Source organism: Barbus barbus (assembly GCF_936440315.1).
Source record: "Barbus barbus genome assembly, chromosome: 32".
NCBI lineage: Eukaryota > Metazoa > Chordata > Actinopteri > Cypriniformes > Cyprinidae > Barbus > Barbus barbus.
In genome coordinates, this window is record NC_136760.1 from 13,430,820 (window position 1) to 13,446,200 (window position 15,381).

At 37.1% G+C, this 15,381-nt stretch overlaps 2 protein-coding genes across 10 annotated transcripts in view; one reads left to right on the forward strand and one right to left on the reverse strand.

Annotated features, from left to right (window-relative positions):
• On the forward strand, nt 1-9,596 carry arg1 (arginase 1). Of its 2 annotated transcripts, none has more exons than XM_079389407.1 (8): nt 1-204; nt 360-432; nt 6,882-7,056; nt 7,133-7,292; nt 7,859-7,953; nt 8,042-8,146; nt 8,248-8,384; nt 8,811-9,596. In XM_079389407.1, exons 1-8 carry the CDS (start codon nt 100-102, stop codon nt 8,972-8,974), a joined length of 1,014 nt encoding a protein of 337 aa, XP_079245533.1. In that variant the 5' UTR covers nt 1-99; the 3' UTR covers nt 8,975-9,596. The 2 variants fall into 2 exon arrangements, with proteins under 2 accessions (XP_079245533.1, XP_079245534.1); XM_079389408.1 differs by having other exon boundaries at nt 20-204; nt 363-432.
• The window catches only part of LOC306852496 (prolyl 4-hydroxylase subunit alpha-1-like), a 25,257-nt gene continuing 19,467 nt past the window's right edge, over nt 9,592-15,381 (reverse strand). For 4 of the 8 annotated variants that reach the window (XM_079389386.1, XM_079389385.1, XM_079389381.1 and 1 more), the window contains 7 exons: nt 14,776-14,846; nt 12,100-12,199; nt 11,961-12,014; nt 11,791-11,856; nt 11,627-11,695; nt 11,261-11,357; nt 9,606-10,086 (listed from right to left, as the gene is read on the reverse strand). In XM_079389386.1, coding sequence (XP_079245512.1) covers nt 10,016-10,086; nt 11,261-11,357; nt 11,627-11,695; nt 11,791-11,856; nt 11,961-12,014; nt 12,100-12,199; nt 14,776-14,846 — 528 coding nt within the window. In that variant the 3' untranslated portion in view covers nt 9,606-10,015. Of the gene's footprint in view, nt 10,087-11,260; nt 11,358-11,626; nt 11,696-11,790; nt 11,857-11,960; nt 12,015-12,099; nt 12,200-14,775; nt 14,847-15,381 lie in introns of all 8 variants that reach the window. The other 4 variants (XM_079389383.1, XM_079389379.1, XM_079389384.1 and 1 more) reach the window with 3 other exon arrangements.

Here is a 15,381-nt window from a genome sequence, read left to right on the forward strand (position 1 = left end):
GACAGAAGAGCGCGAGCAGCCCAATGACTGCGTGTCTGTAATCTGCTTTGATTTTAGAGCCGCTTATTCCAGACTGCTGCTGGATAAATAATAACAGTGATGAAGAGCTTCAGCGGATTACGAGCCGCTTTTCACATATTCAGAAGAGACCTCCATCATCATCACTGTTTGGGAATAATAGGTGCACCTTTTTCTAAAGGACAGGTGAGATACAACCCCCCTGAGAGACGTCCTCTCCTCGTCTTAAATAATGATATGCATGTATCTAAAAAAGAATATGTTTGCATATAAATCCATGCATGGTGCAGTATGGTAGTGGTCCAGTGGTCCAGTGCTCATGTTATTGACTGTTACTGCAGCAGAGAGATGGTGTGCAGAGAGGAGCAGACCTCATTCGAGCTGCTGGATTGGTGCAGAAACTTAAAGGGCAAGGTACCACTTCCTGATATTTACACTGCTTTTATCAATGTTTGAGTACAGTATAATGTTTCAAAAATACATTTTTGGTTGCACTTTATTTTAAGGTGTCTGGGTCACAGTGTAATTATACATTTAAGTACATACCTGTCAACATTTGGGTACCAAAGTAAGGGAGACCATATATATATATGTATTGATTACATATGAGCGCTGCCAGTTTCAAAGTCTAATCTCTTACCGAGGTTAACCGCGGTAAGAGATTAGACTTTGAAATTTGCAGCGCTCATATGTAATCAATTAAACCGTAGCCTTTTGAAGTGTAAGCTCAATATATCTCAATTTAAATAGTTTTTTGTTTGTTTTTTTTTTTTTTACCGAAGCACCACCTAAATCTTCTCCTATTTCTACCAGTGAACTGTTTCTGTCACTGCAACTTCCCGAACACACACACACACACACACACACACACACAGGGCTGGACTGGGACAAAAAATCGGCCCTGGCATTTTGGCCCAGACCGGCCCACATACGATCAAAATACTACACATCTTTGCACGCTCTTGAATATGTACACCTGCTCCTATAATAAAACTATAATCCACACTGATGAATGATGACATCCTGTGTGTGTGCCTGTGTGTTTGAGGGAGAAAGGGAAGAGACATGATAAATTGTTGATCAGATGATCACTGTTTCACATAGTATAGCATTAAATAAACTGTAAACTTACTTAGTCAAATCTGTAAACTCCGGATGAACCTTTAAAAGCATAGAAGGCATCCTGTGTGTGTGTGTGTGTGTGTGTGTGTGTGTGCAGTAGTGTATAAAGTACCCGGAAGCCATACTCAAGTAAAAGTACAGGTATCTTACCAAAAAATGACTTTGGTAGAAGTTGAAGTCTTCCTTTAGAATATTACTTGAGTAAAAGTCTTAAATTATATGATATTTAAACGTACTACTTAATTATTGAAAGTAAAAGTACAAGTAAATGCAAAATGGAAAAGAAGCAAATAAATATATATATAAAAAAAAATATTCATACAGCTTTAGTAGCAAGATTGTGTTCAGTTTTAACTCTTTCTTCCATTTTGTATTTTTGGGTAAGAATAGGAAGCACTTCATCCAGCACTTGGTGTCTTTCATTCCAACATAAGAAAACATTTCTGGAATCTGCATCTGAAATAGCATTAAGATGTATTTATTTACACAGTTTAATGTATCTCAGAGGGGACATGGATGCATTTAAACTGCAGTTACAGATCCATAAATAGGCCTAATGTTGTGATTTTAGCATAAAACGTCGAATACTGGTATTTGAAGTAATTTAAAACATGAAAAGAAAAGTGAAATTAAAACCATTAGGTGACAGAACGTGACCATTAATGAGTGAGTCATTGAGATTCAACCGATTCATTCAAACGGCTGATTCATTCAGGAACAGAGCATTTGACTGTGTTAATGAGTGAATCACTGAATCATTTATTCAACCGATTCGTTCAAAAAGCGGATTCATTCAATAAGTACACCGTCCATTGCTCAGAGACGCAAAACAGTGCTGTGATCTTTGTTTGGAACCATTTTCTTTGGCAAAATTTAGCAAAAACAAGCAATAAGTCTAAAATGTAAGTCACTTATTGCTTTACTGAACTTGTATGAAATGATTATTAAATGTGTTCATGCTGATATCTGCAGAAAAAACGGTACTCTTTGTGTGATATAGATATAGAAGTTAACTATATATAAATATAAAAAGCATACAGAAGCATTTTGCCGTCTATAATTTAGAATGCCTGGAATTCTGAGTTTTAATACATTAATAAATCAAGTGCGTGCACTCTGTGTGTGATTTGATGATATAGCCTTCTTGATAACGTCAGATCACACATCATTACAACAACACTTCCCCTAGTATTGCAGAAGATATACTATATCACACACCCCAGACTCCACTTTGAGTGGAAAATGAATCATCAGCGATTGTGCGCGCACTTGTTTGCATGCATCAGAGTAAAAGTATACGTTTTAATTAGGAAATGTATCGGAGTAAAAGTAAAAGTTGGCTGAAATATAAAAACTCAAGTAGGCTACAGATACTCCCAAAAAATACTTAAGTACTGTAACGAAGTACTGTATTATTACTTCCTTACAATACACCACTGTGTGTGTGTGTGTGTGTGTGTGTGTGCGAGAGAGAGAGAGAGAGCGAGAGCCCAAAAAGGGGAGATGTTTAAAGATGTGATTGGGTCAGCCCAATGTCAATTAAGAAAATAACCAATGGGCTGCTGATTAAATGTCTCATGGGCCGGTCTGTCTGGGGGGGAAAAAATCCTAAAACGACTTTTTTTGACAAATACATTAAACAGCCGCAAAGACGACAGCGCCGTCAACTATTTAGGCAGAAAAACTATAGGCTGCTAAGAGTTTTATGGGCCGATCAGACAAACATGGTATGAGAAGATGTATCGGCCCGGCCCAAAAAGTACGTCGGCCCAGCGGGAAAATGCCCGGTCTGCAAGATGGCCAGTCCGCCCCTGCACACACACACACACACACACACACACACACACAAACGAAATCGTATGCCTGATTAAAAATGCATTTAAAACACGTTCATATATTTTAAAAATGTTGTTCATATTTGCATCATTAATTATTTATTTTATCCACCCGCAAATAATCAGAATGCATTTTTTTGGTTACCCGACCCGTGGATTATCCACAGCGCTCGCGGATATAACAGCGTCACTGGATTGTAGGTTGCCAAATTGAGGGGACCAATGGGTTGAAATTTGTATGTGACAAGAGTGCGTTTCGTTCAAGATCTGGCAACTGGACAACCTTGTAATATGTTGTATTTACTTAGGGTTGCATATAATTATGCATAAATTCTTACTATTACTATACGTGTAACAAAATAAAGTGTTATCAAATATTCATTTTATATATGCATTTCCTATAAAAAGATGACATGGGATGTTTGCTTTTAGAAAAGTTAAAATGTGATTAAATGTGGTTAAAATGGATAAATGTGTGACTAGTTATTGCATCTAAAACTATAGGCTGTAGGCTACTATATATTAATTCATTTAATCTTTAACCTAAATCTTGATGTAAAATTGGTAATGTTTTATTTGTCAACTAGCTATTATACAATACCTGCAACTGTGTATTTTAAGGTCAGGCAACATGCAATCGTTATTTATCATTGGCATTTTTATAAAAAGAGCTTTACATGTTTCACAGTCTATATTCAACTGTCTGTTGTTGCACAAATGTTTTAAAGGGGTCATATGATGCGATTTCAAGTTTTCCTTTCTCTTTGGAGTGTTACAAGCTGTTCATGCATAGATAAGATCTCTAAAGTTGCAAAGTCTAAAGTCTCAAACCCAAAGAGATATTCTTTATAAAAGTTAAGACTTGTCCACGTCCTCCTAAAACGGCTCATTTAAACACGCCCCCACGTCTACATCACTGTGTGGGAAGATTTCCATAACACCACCACCCAAATAAAGAGGGCGTGATTTTTTTCTCGCTGTGTTTCGTCATGAGAGCGAAAGTACTTTGCTTGGGCTTCCAAAAGAGGACACAACTAGAAATCAGTGGTTAAGTTGTTTCAACAAAACTGTTCCAGAACAGTTCAACCCAAATATTAGAGTGTGTGCAGCACATTTTACAGAGGACTATTTCCTGAACCTGGGAGAGTAGCCTACTATACCAGCTGTGCACAAAGGCTGTTTCTATAAAATGGGGCAATTCCAAGGTCGCATAGACAGTCTGGTGCTTCTGACTCACAGCCTGTAAGTACGTTTTCATATAAAGAATTTGCCACTGACTATTCAAACGCGAGTTTTGAGCAGTGTAGGGTAGCGCTTGTTGTTTGTCGTTTCTCCGATCACATATGTAGACGTGGTAATGTTTACGCTGCGTGATGCGAAGCAGCACGTAAAAAGACAGTATAAGCCATTATAATCAGTAATCAGTCATTTGGATGCAACAAATGCCTCCTTTATAATGGGTTTTTTTGGTTTTGTCTCTATTCACACCGGGACATCACAATATGGTAAGGGGTGTAACATTTCCCGTCATACGCTTGAGGTATTCAACCAATCGTAATGCACTGGATAGCAGGCCAATCAGAGAACACCTCACATCTCAGAACGAAGAGCTTTGTAAAAATCGACGCGTTTCAGAAAGGTGGAGCATAGAGGAGCAAAAATAATGTGTTTTTTCAACCTTAAACCACATATTGCATTACACCAAATACAAAAAACAATGTTCTTTTTAGCAATGTCATATGACCCCTTTAAACAAACAGCTAGAGGGACTGATGCCATGCAAGGACCAGTGCTGCCATGTGTGGTTTTTATTTATTTACCTAAGATGTGATCTCATAGGAGCAGTAACGCTGACGTTGCACTACTCCCCTTTCTGTGTTGCAATATTTTGGATTGAGTTCTGTTACTGAATAAGAGTCAAGCGTGTTTTTGCACATCTGAACTCAAACAAACCCAGTAATGTTTAATGCTATTACTTTAACAATTGAGCTGATGGTCAAACAGAACTCTACAGGTCTAAAAGGTTAAATCGGTGTCAGACTGTCTAAAATAAGTGATTTATTTAAATAGTCATTCCAAGATTTTTACATATTTGAAGAATACTTTCAACAGCATACATTTAATAATTGAATAGCATACTTTTGAAACTCCCTAGACTTCCAGTTTTTACCTTTGAAATAATATATAATATAATATAATAATAATTTTTATAGTATTTTATAAATTGTTTTATACTATTATTAAACCCCGCAGCACGACGAGGACACTTTATCCCCTTTGGACACTTTATTTTATTATTTCTGTTCAATAAAAGCCTCTCCGAGGCCTGACGCCACACCCACTGTGTCTGTTGTTTGCTCTTCCCGCCACAATATACACTATATTGCCAAAAGTATTCGCTCACCCATCCAAATAATTGAATTCAGGTGTTCCAATCACTTCCATGGCCACAGGTGTATAAAATTAAGCACCTAGACATGCAGTCTGCTTCTACAAATATTTGTGAAAGAATGGGCCGCTTTCAGGATCTCAGTGAATTTCAGCGTGGTACTGTGATAGGATGCTACCTGTGCAACAAGTCCAGTCGTGAAATTTCCTTGCTACTAAATATTCCACAGTCAACTGTCAGTGATATTATAACAGTGGAAGCGATTGGGAATGACAGCAAGTCAGCCACGAAGTGGTGGGCCATGTAAAATGACAGAGCGGGGTCAGCGGATGCTAAGGCGCATAGTGCGCAGAGGTCGCCAACTTTCTGCAGAGTCGATCGCTACAGACCTCCAAATTTCATGTGGCCTTCAGATTAGCTCAAGAATAGTGCATAGAGAGCTTCATGGAATGGGTTTCCATGGCTGAGCAGCTGCATCCAAGCCATACATCACCAAGTGCAATGCAAAGCATCGGATGCAGTGGTGTAAAGCACACCGCCACTGGACTCTAGAGCAGTGGAGATGCGTTCTCTGGAGTGACGAATCACGCTTCTCCATCGGGCAATCTGATGGACAAGTCTGGGTTTGGCGGTTGCCAGGAGAATGGTACTTGTCTGACTGCATTGTGCCAACTGTGAAGTTTGGTGGAGGGGGGATTATGGTGTGGGGTTGTTTTTCAGGAGCTGGGCTTGGCCCCTTAGTTCCAGTGAAAGGAACTCTGAATGCTTCAGCATACCAAGAGGGACAATTACAATTTTGGACAATTCTATGCTTCCAACTTTGTGGGAATAGTCTGGGGATGGTGCACAAAGCAAGTACACAAAGCAAGGTCTATAAAGACATGGATGAGAGAGTGTGGTGTGGAAGAACTTGACTGAGTCCTAATCTCAACCCGATAGAACACCTTTGGGATGAATTAGAGCGAAGACTGCGAGCCAGGCCTTCTCGTCCAACATCAGTGTCTCACCTCACAAATGCGCTTCTGGAAGAATGGTCAAAAATTCCCATAAACGCACTCCTAAACCTTGTGGAAAGCCTTCCCAGAAGAGTTGAAGCTGTTATAGCTGCAAAGGGTGGGCCGACGTCATATTAAACCCTATGGATTAAGAAAGGGATGTCACTTAAATTCATATGCGTCTAAAGGCAGATAAGCAAATATATATATATATATATATATATATATATATATATATATATATATAGTGTATATATATAGTGTATATATATAACAAATAGGCTAAGAAATATACATCATATTATAACTGTGTAATCCAACTGGATGGAACATTTATGCAATTCAAACATGAATCTCAAATTTAGGCCTAGATATTTTATTTTTTGAGTGCAACTCCCTTCCCCATTCACTTTAATTGTATGGAAAAGAATGGCTAGTACACTTTTCCTTTTGCGTGTTAAAGCTACAAAATCATATCCATTATGTGTAATTGATGACAGAAAGTCCTCTGTCCCGCTCCAGGTTGTGTAGTGAAGGATTATGGGAATCTGACTTTTGAGGATGTTCCCAATGATGAGCCAATTGGCAGACTGAAGAGTCCGAGAGCAGTCGGCCGTGCCAATGAGGAGCTCGCAGGAGCTGTGCAGAAGATCAAGAGCGATGGCAACACTTGTGTGATGCTGGGAGGAGATCACAGGTCATTGTGTGCTTCCAGTTCTGTTCAATTTCATATTTGAACCTATCCTCAGCCATTTGTTTGCTGTTTTTCACAGCTTGGCGATTGGTTCGATCTCTGGTCATGCTGCCTCAAGACATGAGCTGAGTGTTTTATGGGTGGATGCCCACGCAGACATCAACACACCTTTAACCACACCAACGGGAAACATTCATGGCCAACCGCTGTCATACCTCATCTATGAACTGCACTCAAAGGTGACTGATGGTCTCTAATCATTTCAGCACCTTTGTTAAAGTTTGTGTAATATGTTACACAGTCATTACCTTACTGTCAGTCTCGTCACAAAAAACTCCTAAAGAGATGTTCGACTTTAACTTCTTGACCATGGCTGATGTGCAGTTGTCAGTATCTGTGCCTTTAGCACATTCATAACTAATAAACATTAACAACTAACTTAATGATAAAATGCTTTGTGACCATATATAATACATAATCATTAACACATCATTATTGTAAAGTGAACAAATGCAATATATATATATATATATATATATATATATATTGTATAGTAACAGAAATCAGCTTAGTTGGCATGAAAAAATAGAAAAACCTCAACAGTTCTAAAATAGAATTTTTTTTTTTAAATTTTTTTCTAGCAAAATATAATTTCCTGTTTATATATTTTATTCCTGTTTGAGGTTCAAGTGAAATACTACTAACAGGTTCCACTCATTTAGCTTTATTTGAGATGGCCTTTTATGATTTAAAGCATTGATAATATTTTGTAAAAAGAAAATAAAAAAAAATCTACTCTTTTTAGATTCCCATAATTCCAAATTTCTCATGGTTAAAGCCTTGTGTAGCAGCAAAGGACATTGTCTACATTGGACTGAGAGATGTGGACCCAGAAGAACAGTAAGTCTGTAGATTCTACAAAATAATTCATGCATTGTATCTCTATTTCACGATTCGTTATGAAGTCCAAATCACACTTACATCACAGTTATATCCTGAAGCACCTTGGAATCAAAACGTTCTCCATGACAGACGTTGATCGGCTTGGAATAGCAAAAGTAATGGAGCAGACATGTGATCACATGTTTTCAAAGTACGTGTGTGACTTATTTTCTAATTTTCATGACCTAATTTTCAAAAAAATCTTCATAAGAGTAAATATGTATTGAAGCATTGCTACTCTTTCTGGACCAGGGTGAAAAAACCCATCCACCTCAGTTTTGATATTGATGCACTGGATCCATCGGTCTCACCTGCAACAGGCACACCTGTAGCGGGAGGACTGACCTACAGAGAGGGCATTTACATCACTGAACACATCTGTCAGACAGGTGAGAACATGGGGATATGTAGATCTCTAAAGATGTTTATAAAACTTCCATTCTAACAATCCGGCAGTTATTTGGCCTTTCTGAACTTATTAACCAAAAATCCAAGCTCACTTGTCTGACGAACAAATGTTTCAAAACAACAACCCTGTTAATGAATAAATATATAACATTTTGTGTTTAAATATTTTTAGTAGAAAATATCAAGTAAAATAAAAATGTAACCAATTTTGTGTGCATCTCAGTAAAGTGAATTATAATAAATATAGATGCTCTCCAGAGTGCATACTCTTATCAGATCAGCTACTAAAAAGCCATATTAACATTTCTTTGCTTGGCTATTGCAAATTATCAAATTTCATTATCATAATCCTTCTTGGTCTTTGTTTGGCATGTTGATATGAATGTTTGTTCTTGACTTCCCTCCAGGTCTTCTCTCTGCTGTAGACATGGTGGAAGTGAACCCAAAGCAGGGCAAAACAGAGGATGAAATTAAATCAACAGTAAACGCTGCTGTGGATCTGTTACTGGGCTGCTTCGGACGGGTCCGCGAGGGGTCTCATGAGCCCGATTACCAATTTCCAAATCCATAAATCACAGGCTTTATTTTTGTTATTTTGTTTTTGTTATATTTACTTGGGCCATCATACTATTTAAATTGAATTCATACCAATTCAATTCATTTTATTCCTACATAAAAGTGAATTCCAAAGATGTGTGCAAATTATGCCACAGTATATATGCAGAATTTATAAAGTGTGATTTTTTTTTTTTTTCAGAGGCAACATCATTTTAACTAAAAAGCCATTGTTGCCAGGTTGATTAACAAAGTCTAATACAAGAAATAAAATAATAATTTTATTGAAAAATATTTTGGTTTCTTGAAGCATCTTGGAGACGTTGCTACAGTTCTTCTGGATTTAGTCTGTCTCAGTTTGTTCTGTTTCTTTGTTATTCCAGACGGACTGGATGATGATCAGATCAGATCTCTGTGTGAGCACTGGCTGTTGTCAGACTCCTTGTGCAAACAAAAATCTCACTGGATTGTTACAACTAATGTCAAAATGAATGTTTGGAAATGTAAACTGATATTTCCTACTGACACGCTACAGCAAAAGATAACTAACTTAAAACCATCTTTAGCTGGTGAAAATACTAGTGTTCTAATAATTTTGATTGAAAACTTAAAATAAAGGAGAAAGGCAATGGTGAAGCAAAAAGACTCATTTAGGAAAAATCTGTTTTATTAGTCTCCTATCATTCTGTGAACATTGCAAACAAGCATTTTCTTTCTTGCATTTGTCACTTTGGTCTGGCTGTCAGTCAGAATATGTGTTGAAGATATGCTGATATGATGGCATTATACAGCTCAATGGTTAAAGGCCTGTTTGTAAAGGAGTGTTGTCAGGAATAGCTCCATCATTTGAAGCCCTGGTGTGCAATGACAAAAGGCACTAACAGGTAATGTAACTGTAGGCTGGCTCACACAGACATACACTTCAGTTAAAAATAAATGTGACAGGTCACATGTTGGCTGCTGCGGACACAGTGGACATGAACAGTAGGGAGGGTGCTGTTCAAGTTTTCAGAGTCCAGGGGGAGGAGTGCATGAGGAAGATGGTGGAGGTGTTTGATCAATCTGCCTCTTTCAGGCCGCATGGTCTCCTGAATTCCTGACCTCTCTCGTGGATCCATTTATTTGACACTAATGGACAGAAAGAACAGAAAAGACAGATTGTTTTTTACAATTTCTCTAAGAAATCCATTGCGCCATCTCAAGCTAAATACATGGTGAGGCTGCCTTCAAAAAACTAACAGGGTTGAAAGTTCATAAAGTTTAGGAAGCTTTAGAAGTTAGCATCAATAGCTCAAACAGACATGACTAACTATTACATTATAAATTATTCAAATTAAAAAAAATTATTAAATACATTATTTTGACAAGGGACAGTTGTGATAGTAACAGGGTTGAAACAACATGACTTCAAGACTTTTAAATAATAGATTATGCCAACTAAAATGTGTATATTTGCTAAAACAGCAGGAAATACAAAAAAGTGTTGAGTTTGATTTGACATTACTATTTGCTTGAGTGCATACATATTTAGAAAAAGAAATGTAATTCTGATGGCAACATAGTTGACATTTTTTAAAGATTGAGATAAACCGAACATAATTCAAGATGAAGCTTTAGATGAAGACTTATTTGTCTTCACTTCCTAAAATTGTGAAGTCATTAACGGGGTTTTATTCAGTTATAAATAAAATATTATTGTAATAAGTGATAATTATGATGGTAACAGGGTTGACGTAACACTACTACAAGATTTTTAAATGATGGATTATGCCAACTAAAATGTGCTTATTTGCCAAATCAGCAGGAAATACTCACGAAGAAAGTAAAATTGTTGATAGTTTATTTTGACATTAATAACTATTTGATTAAGTGCATGAATTATTAGAAAAAAGAAATGCGATGGTAACAGTTGATGATTTAAGATTGTGACAAACCAAACATAATAGATAAGATAAAGTCATTAAATATGAGAAGACTTTTATTTGTGTTCACGTCCTTAAAGGTTGATGAAGTCAAGTTTTTTTTATTTATGGAAAAATTCATTATTTTTATAAGCAATAATTATGATTGCAACAGGGGTGACATATAACATGTTTTCAAGATACAAGATACTTTTAAAGGCAAGATTCAACTAAAACGTGCTTCCTTTTTAAGCAGCAGGAAATACTGTTAAAATCGGTATATGCACATTAGGAGGAACACATACAAAGGCATTTTATATAGAAATACATAGACTACTAAAATAAACATTTCAGAGCATAAAGAAAATCTCCTGGCAATACACTGTGTCTGAGACACTCACCCCACTTGTTACCCAGCAGTACTGGACAAGCTGCATGTCTCGTGCTGTAATCTCCCTCTCCACTGGGAAACAGATTATACCAGAATACGGCTGTACCCTGAACACACACACACACACACACACAAAGAGCCAATTATAAATAGACAAGGCAGCCGTGTCATTCAGTTCAATATTCAATATTCTTTCTACCATAAGTACTCATTTGAAAAAGTATGCTGAGGTATACTTCTTTATCACAAGGGCAGGTAAAATATTAATAATTTTTGCATCAAATTTCTAGCAAAAAGAGCTATATTGTGATATATATGGTTTCTGTAAAAAAAAGACCATTTTTATAAAACCCTCAAACATATAAACAAACAGTACCTTCATTGGCTTTACTGAAGCTCCAACTTCTGGAAAGACCGTGGCACCCCCTGCAGCTACATCACTCATCTGCAACAAAGCCCATGTTTTACAGCGAATTTCATAACAAGTGATGATGAGAGAAGAAGAACCAATCCTGGCAGGACGGATCAAATCCTACTCACATAGAAGAGCCAGGTTGCTATTCGATTTCCTGTGCCCAGCTCTTTAAAGGCATCTGGTTCATCTTTCTGGTGGAAAAATATTAAAATGGCACGTTATGAATAAATTGAATGTGTCGCCACCCTGCATTCTTAATGTAACAGGATAACGATTAAAGAACTTTTTTATTTACCCGTCCAAAGTCAAAGTGGGGCTCATATTGTCCACCAACACCATAATTTGCCACCTAAAAGGGAAAAAAGTATAAAAAAAAAAAAAAACTGAACCTAACTATTCTTAGTCTCGTAAATTAAATGCCTCATGAACCTTACCTGTAGCTCTTCTGCTGTTTTGACATCGAGGCCTGTGATGTCTTCTATGCGCTGGTTTATAAGATCCACAACCGGATGCTCATAGGCCACCAACCACGCACTGAGAGAAGAGACAATTATAACAAATAAACTTCATACTCCTACTGAGGACTATCAGTATCACATTTTATAATGTTTCAAAACAGAACAAATCCATCTGCAGGGTTAGAGCTCAGCAATAAAGTAAAGCAATGTTTAGTGTGTGACTGAACTTTTAGTATTGTTAGTATGAAACATTCAAGTAATAGATTTAGATAGACTGTACCCGTGCAGAACCCGTCACCGCCAAGCATGTCAAAATTACCCATCATTTGAATTAGGTTAATTTGATACTGTATATTCATGAACTTGTGAATCAGTCTGTGAGTTAGTGACAGAAATGAGTCAGTGTTTGGTTGGTTTCGAACAGGCAAGTTTGTGATGAGATGGCCAAGGTTACAGAAATGCTAGAAATTATTTACAAAGGCAGCATGACTTTAAATAGTAAAACTGAATTTTCTATCATGAGAGGCACCCATGCAGTCCATAGTATCATTTCAGGGGTTATGCAGGTATCATGAGGTTTCTCAAATTTAAAAACAGCGTGTGAAAGCATCTTTATTTTTAATATGAGCTCCTCACATTAATAAAAGCAATAGAGGTGTTTGTTTGGTTTTTCGATCATAATAATGTCAAACGTAGGCAAATTTATGAGTAATTTTTTAAGGAGAGAATATCATGATTTTGTGCAACAACTTTTATATAAAATAATTAATTTAAGGTTTAAATATAGCAAATATAACATTAAAATAATACAAACATAAAATATATTTTATATGTATATATATATTTGTTTTGTATATATACAGTACATATATATACAGTGCCCTCCATAAGTATTGGAACAGTAAAGACAAAATTGCTCTGTTGGCTGTGGAGTCAAGACATATACAAATATGATTAAAAGATGAATATGAGACAAAACTACAGAATGTCACATTTTATTATTGGGTGATTCAACACATTCTTTTTGGGTGATTCAACACATGTTTTACCAGCTAAGAAGTTCAGCACTTTTAGAGTTTCATCCCTCTATCTGATGTGAGCATAAGTATTGGAACAGTTGCCTCACGGGTCTTTCTAAGTGATCCGCTGTGTCCTGTTGCATTAATTCTTCAGATATTAAAAGCAGGGAATGTGTCGTATCAGTTATATCCATTACTTCTGCATTCTGAATCTTGCATTCGATGATGACACACACAAACCAGGATGAAGATGAGGGACCTGACTTTGAGAGAAAAGCAAGCATGGATGCTAAAAGAAAAGAGGAAGTCAATTAGAGCTCCAGCAAAAACAAAGGGCATGGAGAAATCAAGAGTTTGGAAACCACCAGAGACACCAGCAACCACAAACTACCTGATCGGCTGAGAAAACAACAGTAGTTGATGACAGACAAATCATAAAAGCTGTGAAAATGAACCCTAAAAGACGTGTCTGTAAAATCACCAACAACTTCCAGAAAGCTGGGGTGATGCTCTGACAATCTACTGTCCTCAGGAGACTGACACAGAATTACAGATGCTACACAGCAAGATGCAAACCTCTGACCAGCACCAAAATATAGAAAGGCAAGATTAGAGTTTGCAAAAAAGCACAAAGGTGAGCCAGAAGAGTTTTGGAACTGTGTATATGGACCGATGAGACAAAGATGAACCTTTATCTAAGTGATGGGAAAGCAAAAATGTGGAGAAAGAAAAGGAACTGCAAATGATCCCAAGCATACAGCCTCATCTGTAAAGCATGGTGGAGGTGGTGTCATGGCATGGCTGCCTCTGGAACAGGCCCTCTCAACTTTACTGATGACTTAATGTATGATGACAGCAGCAGAATGAATTTGGAAGGGTAAAAAACCATCTTGCCTACCAATATTCAAGAAAATGCCACCAGATTCATTGGGAAGTGCTTCAGATTGCATCAGGACAATGACACAAAACACCCTGCCAGTTCAGTCAAGGAATTTATAAGGGCAAAGAAGTGGAAAGTCTTAGATTGCCCAAGTCAATCTCCAGATTTAAATCCGATTGAACATGAATTTCACCAGCTGGAGAGTAAAGGCAGAAACTCCACAAAACAATTGGAATTGGCTGCATTAAAGGCTGGGAAAAGTATTTAAAAGGATGAGACCAAGAGTCTGGTGATGTCTATGGATGTCTATGCGCAAGGGATCTGCAACAAAATAATAGCTTTTAATCTTTTATATCTGCCTTATGTTCAACTGTCTCAATACTTATGCTCACATCAAATAGTGGGATGAACTCTAAAAGTGCTGTTCTTTTTATTTGGTAAAACATGAATGTGTTGAAACGGCTAATAATAAAATGTGACATTCTGTAGTTTTGTCTCATATTCATCTTTTAATCATATTTGCAAATGTCTTGACTCCACAGCCAACACAGCAATTTTGTCTTTACTGTTCCAATACTTATGGAGGGCAGTGTATGGAGGTGCCCCTGAAGTTTCACTACTTTCTAAGAAACTCTCAGTAACTAATTTATTTAGCATTTTTTGACAGACTGAGGTCAACAAAGAGAATTCTGCGTAAAGAGGGAAAGAAGGAGCAGACAGATGTGACCTCTGTCCTTCATCTTTGACCCTTACCTCTTGGAGACTCTGTACTGGGCGGTGGTGAGTTTGCCAGTTTGAGGGTCATGCACAGTGGCGCGCCTGAGCTATAGAGCCAGCACAGAGAAAAAGAAAGAAGATAGAAAGAGAGAGGTGAAAGGTGCTGTCACTATATGTTGTTGTTATACTGAACTACACCAACAGCGGACTTGGACTGAATGGGTGGTTCATATGTTACACTGCGGATAGCTTCTGCCTGGGTTGAACGGATACTGCTACCGAGTTCACTGATTATGTACCTGTTGTGTGTAAAGAAACAGTGGAAAAGCTACATTCCCAAGAACAGCAAAACAAACAGGGATATCTATCCATTATGCATGGTGTAAACATGTATATATGGGCTGGTGGCTGGTATGTACTGTGCAATAACAGTAGAATTATGTAAAAAAATATGTAAGTATATACTACAAATATAACATTTCTTACTACTATCAGCGTTTATAAACAGATTTTGCCGCTTAATATTTTTGTGGAAACCAAATCAGCATATTAGAATAACTTCTAAAAGATCATGTGACACTGCAGACTGTAATGGCTGCTGAAAATTCAGAGGAATACATATTAAAATATATTAAAATAGAA

What these genes read in the sequence shown, in the direction of transcription:
- arg1 (XM_079389407.1), top strand. Translation starts at nt 100, where the DNA reads ATGAAGAGCTTCAGCGGATTACGAGCCGCTTTTCACATATTCAGAAGA. An exon ending in GATGTGGACCCAGAAGAACA is followed by an intron (nt 7,954 to 8,041) that starts GTAAGTCTGTAG and finishes CTTACATCACAG; the next exon opens with TTATATCCTGAAGCACCTTG. An exon ending in TGAACACATCTGTCAGACAG is followed by an intron (nt 8,385 to 8,810) that starts GTGAGAACATGG and finishes ACTTCCCTCCAG; the next exon opens with GTCTTCTCTCTGCTGTAGAC.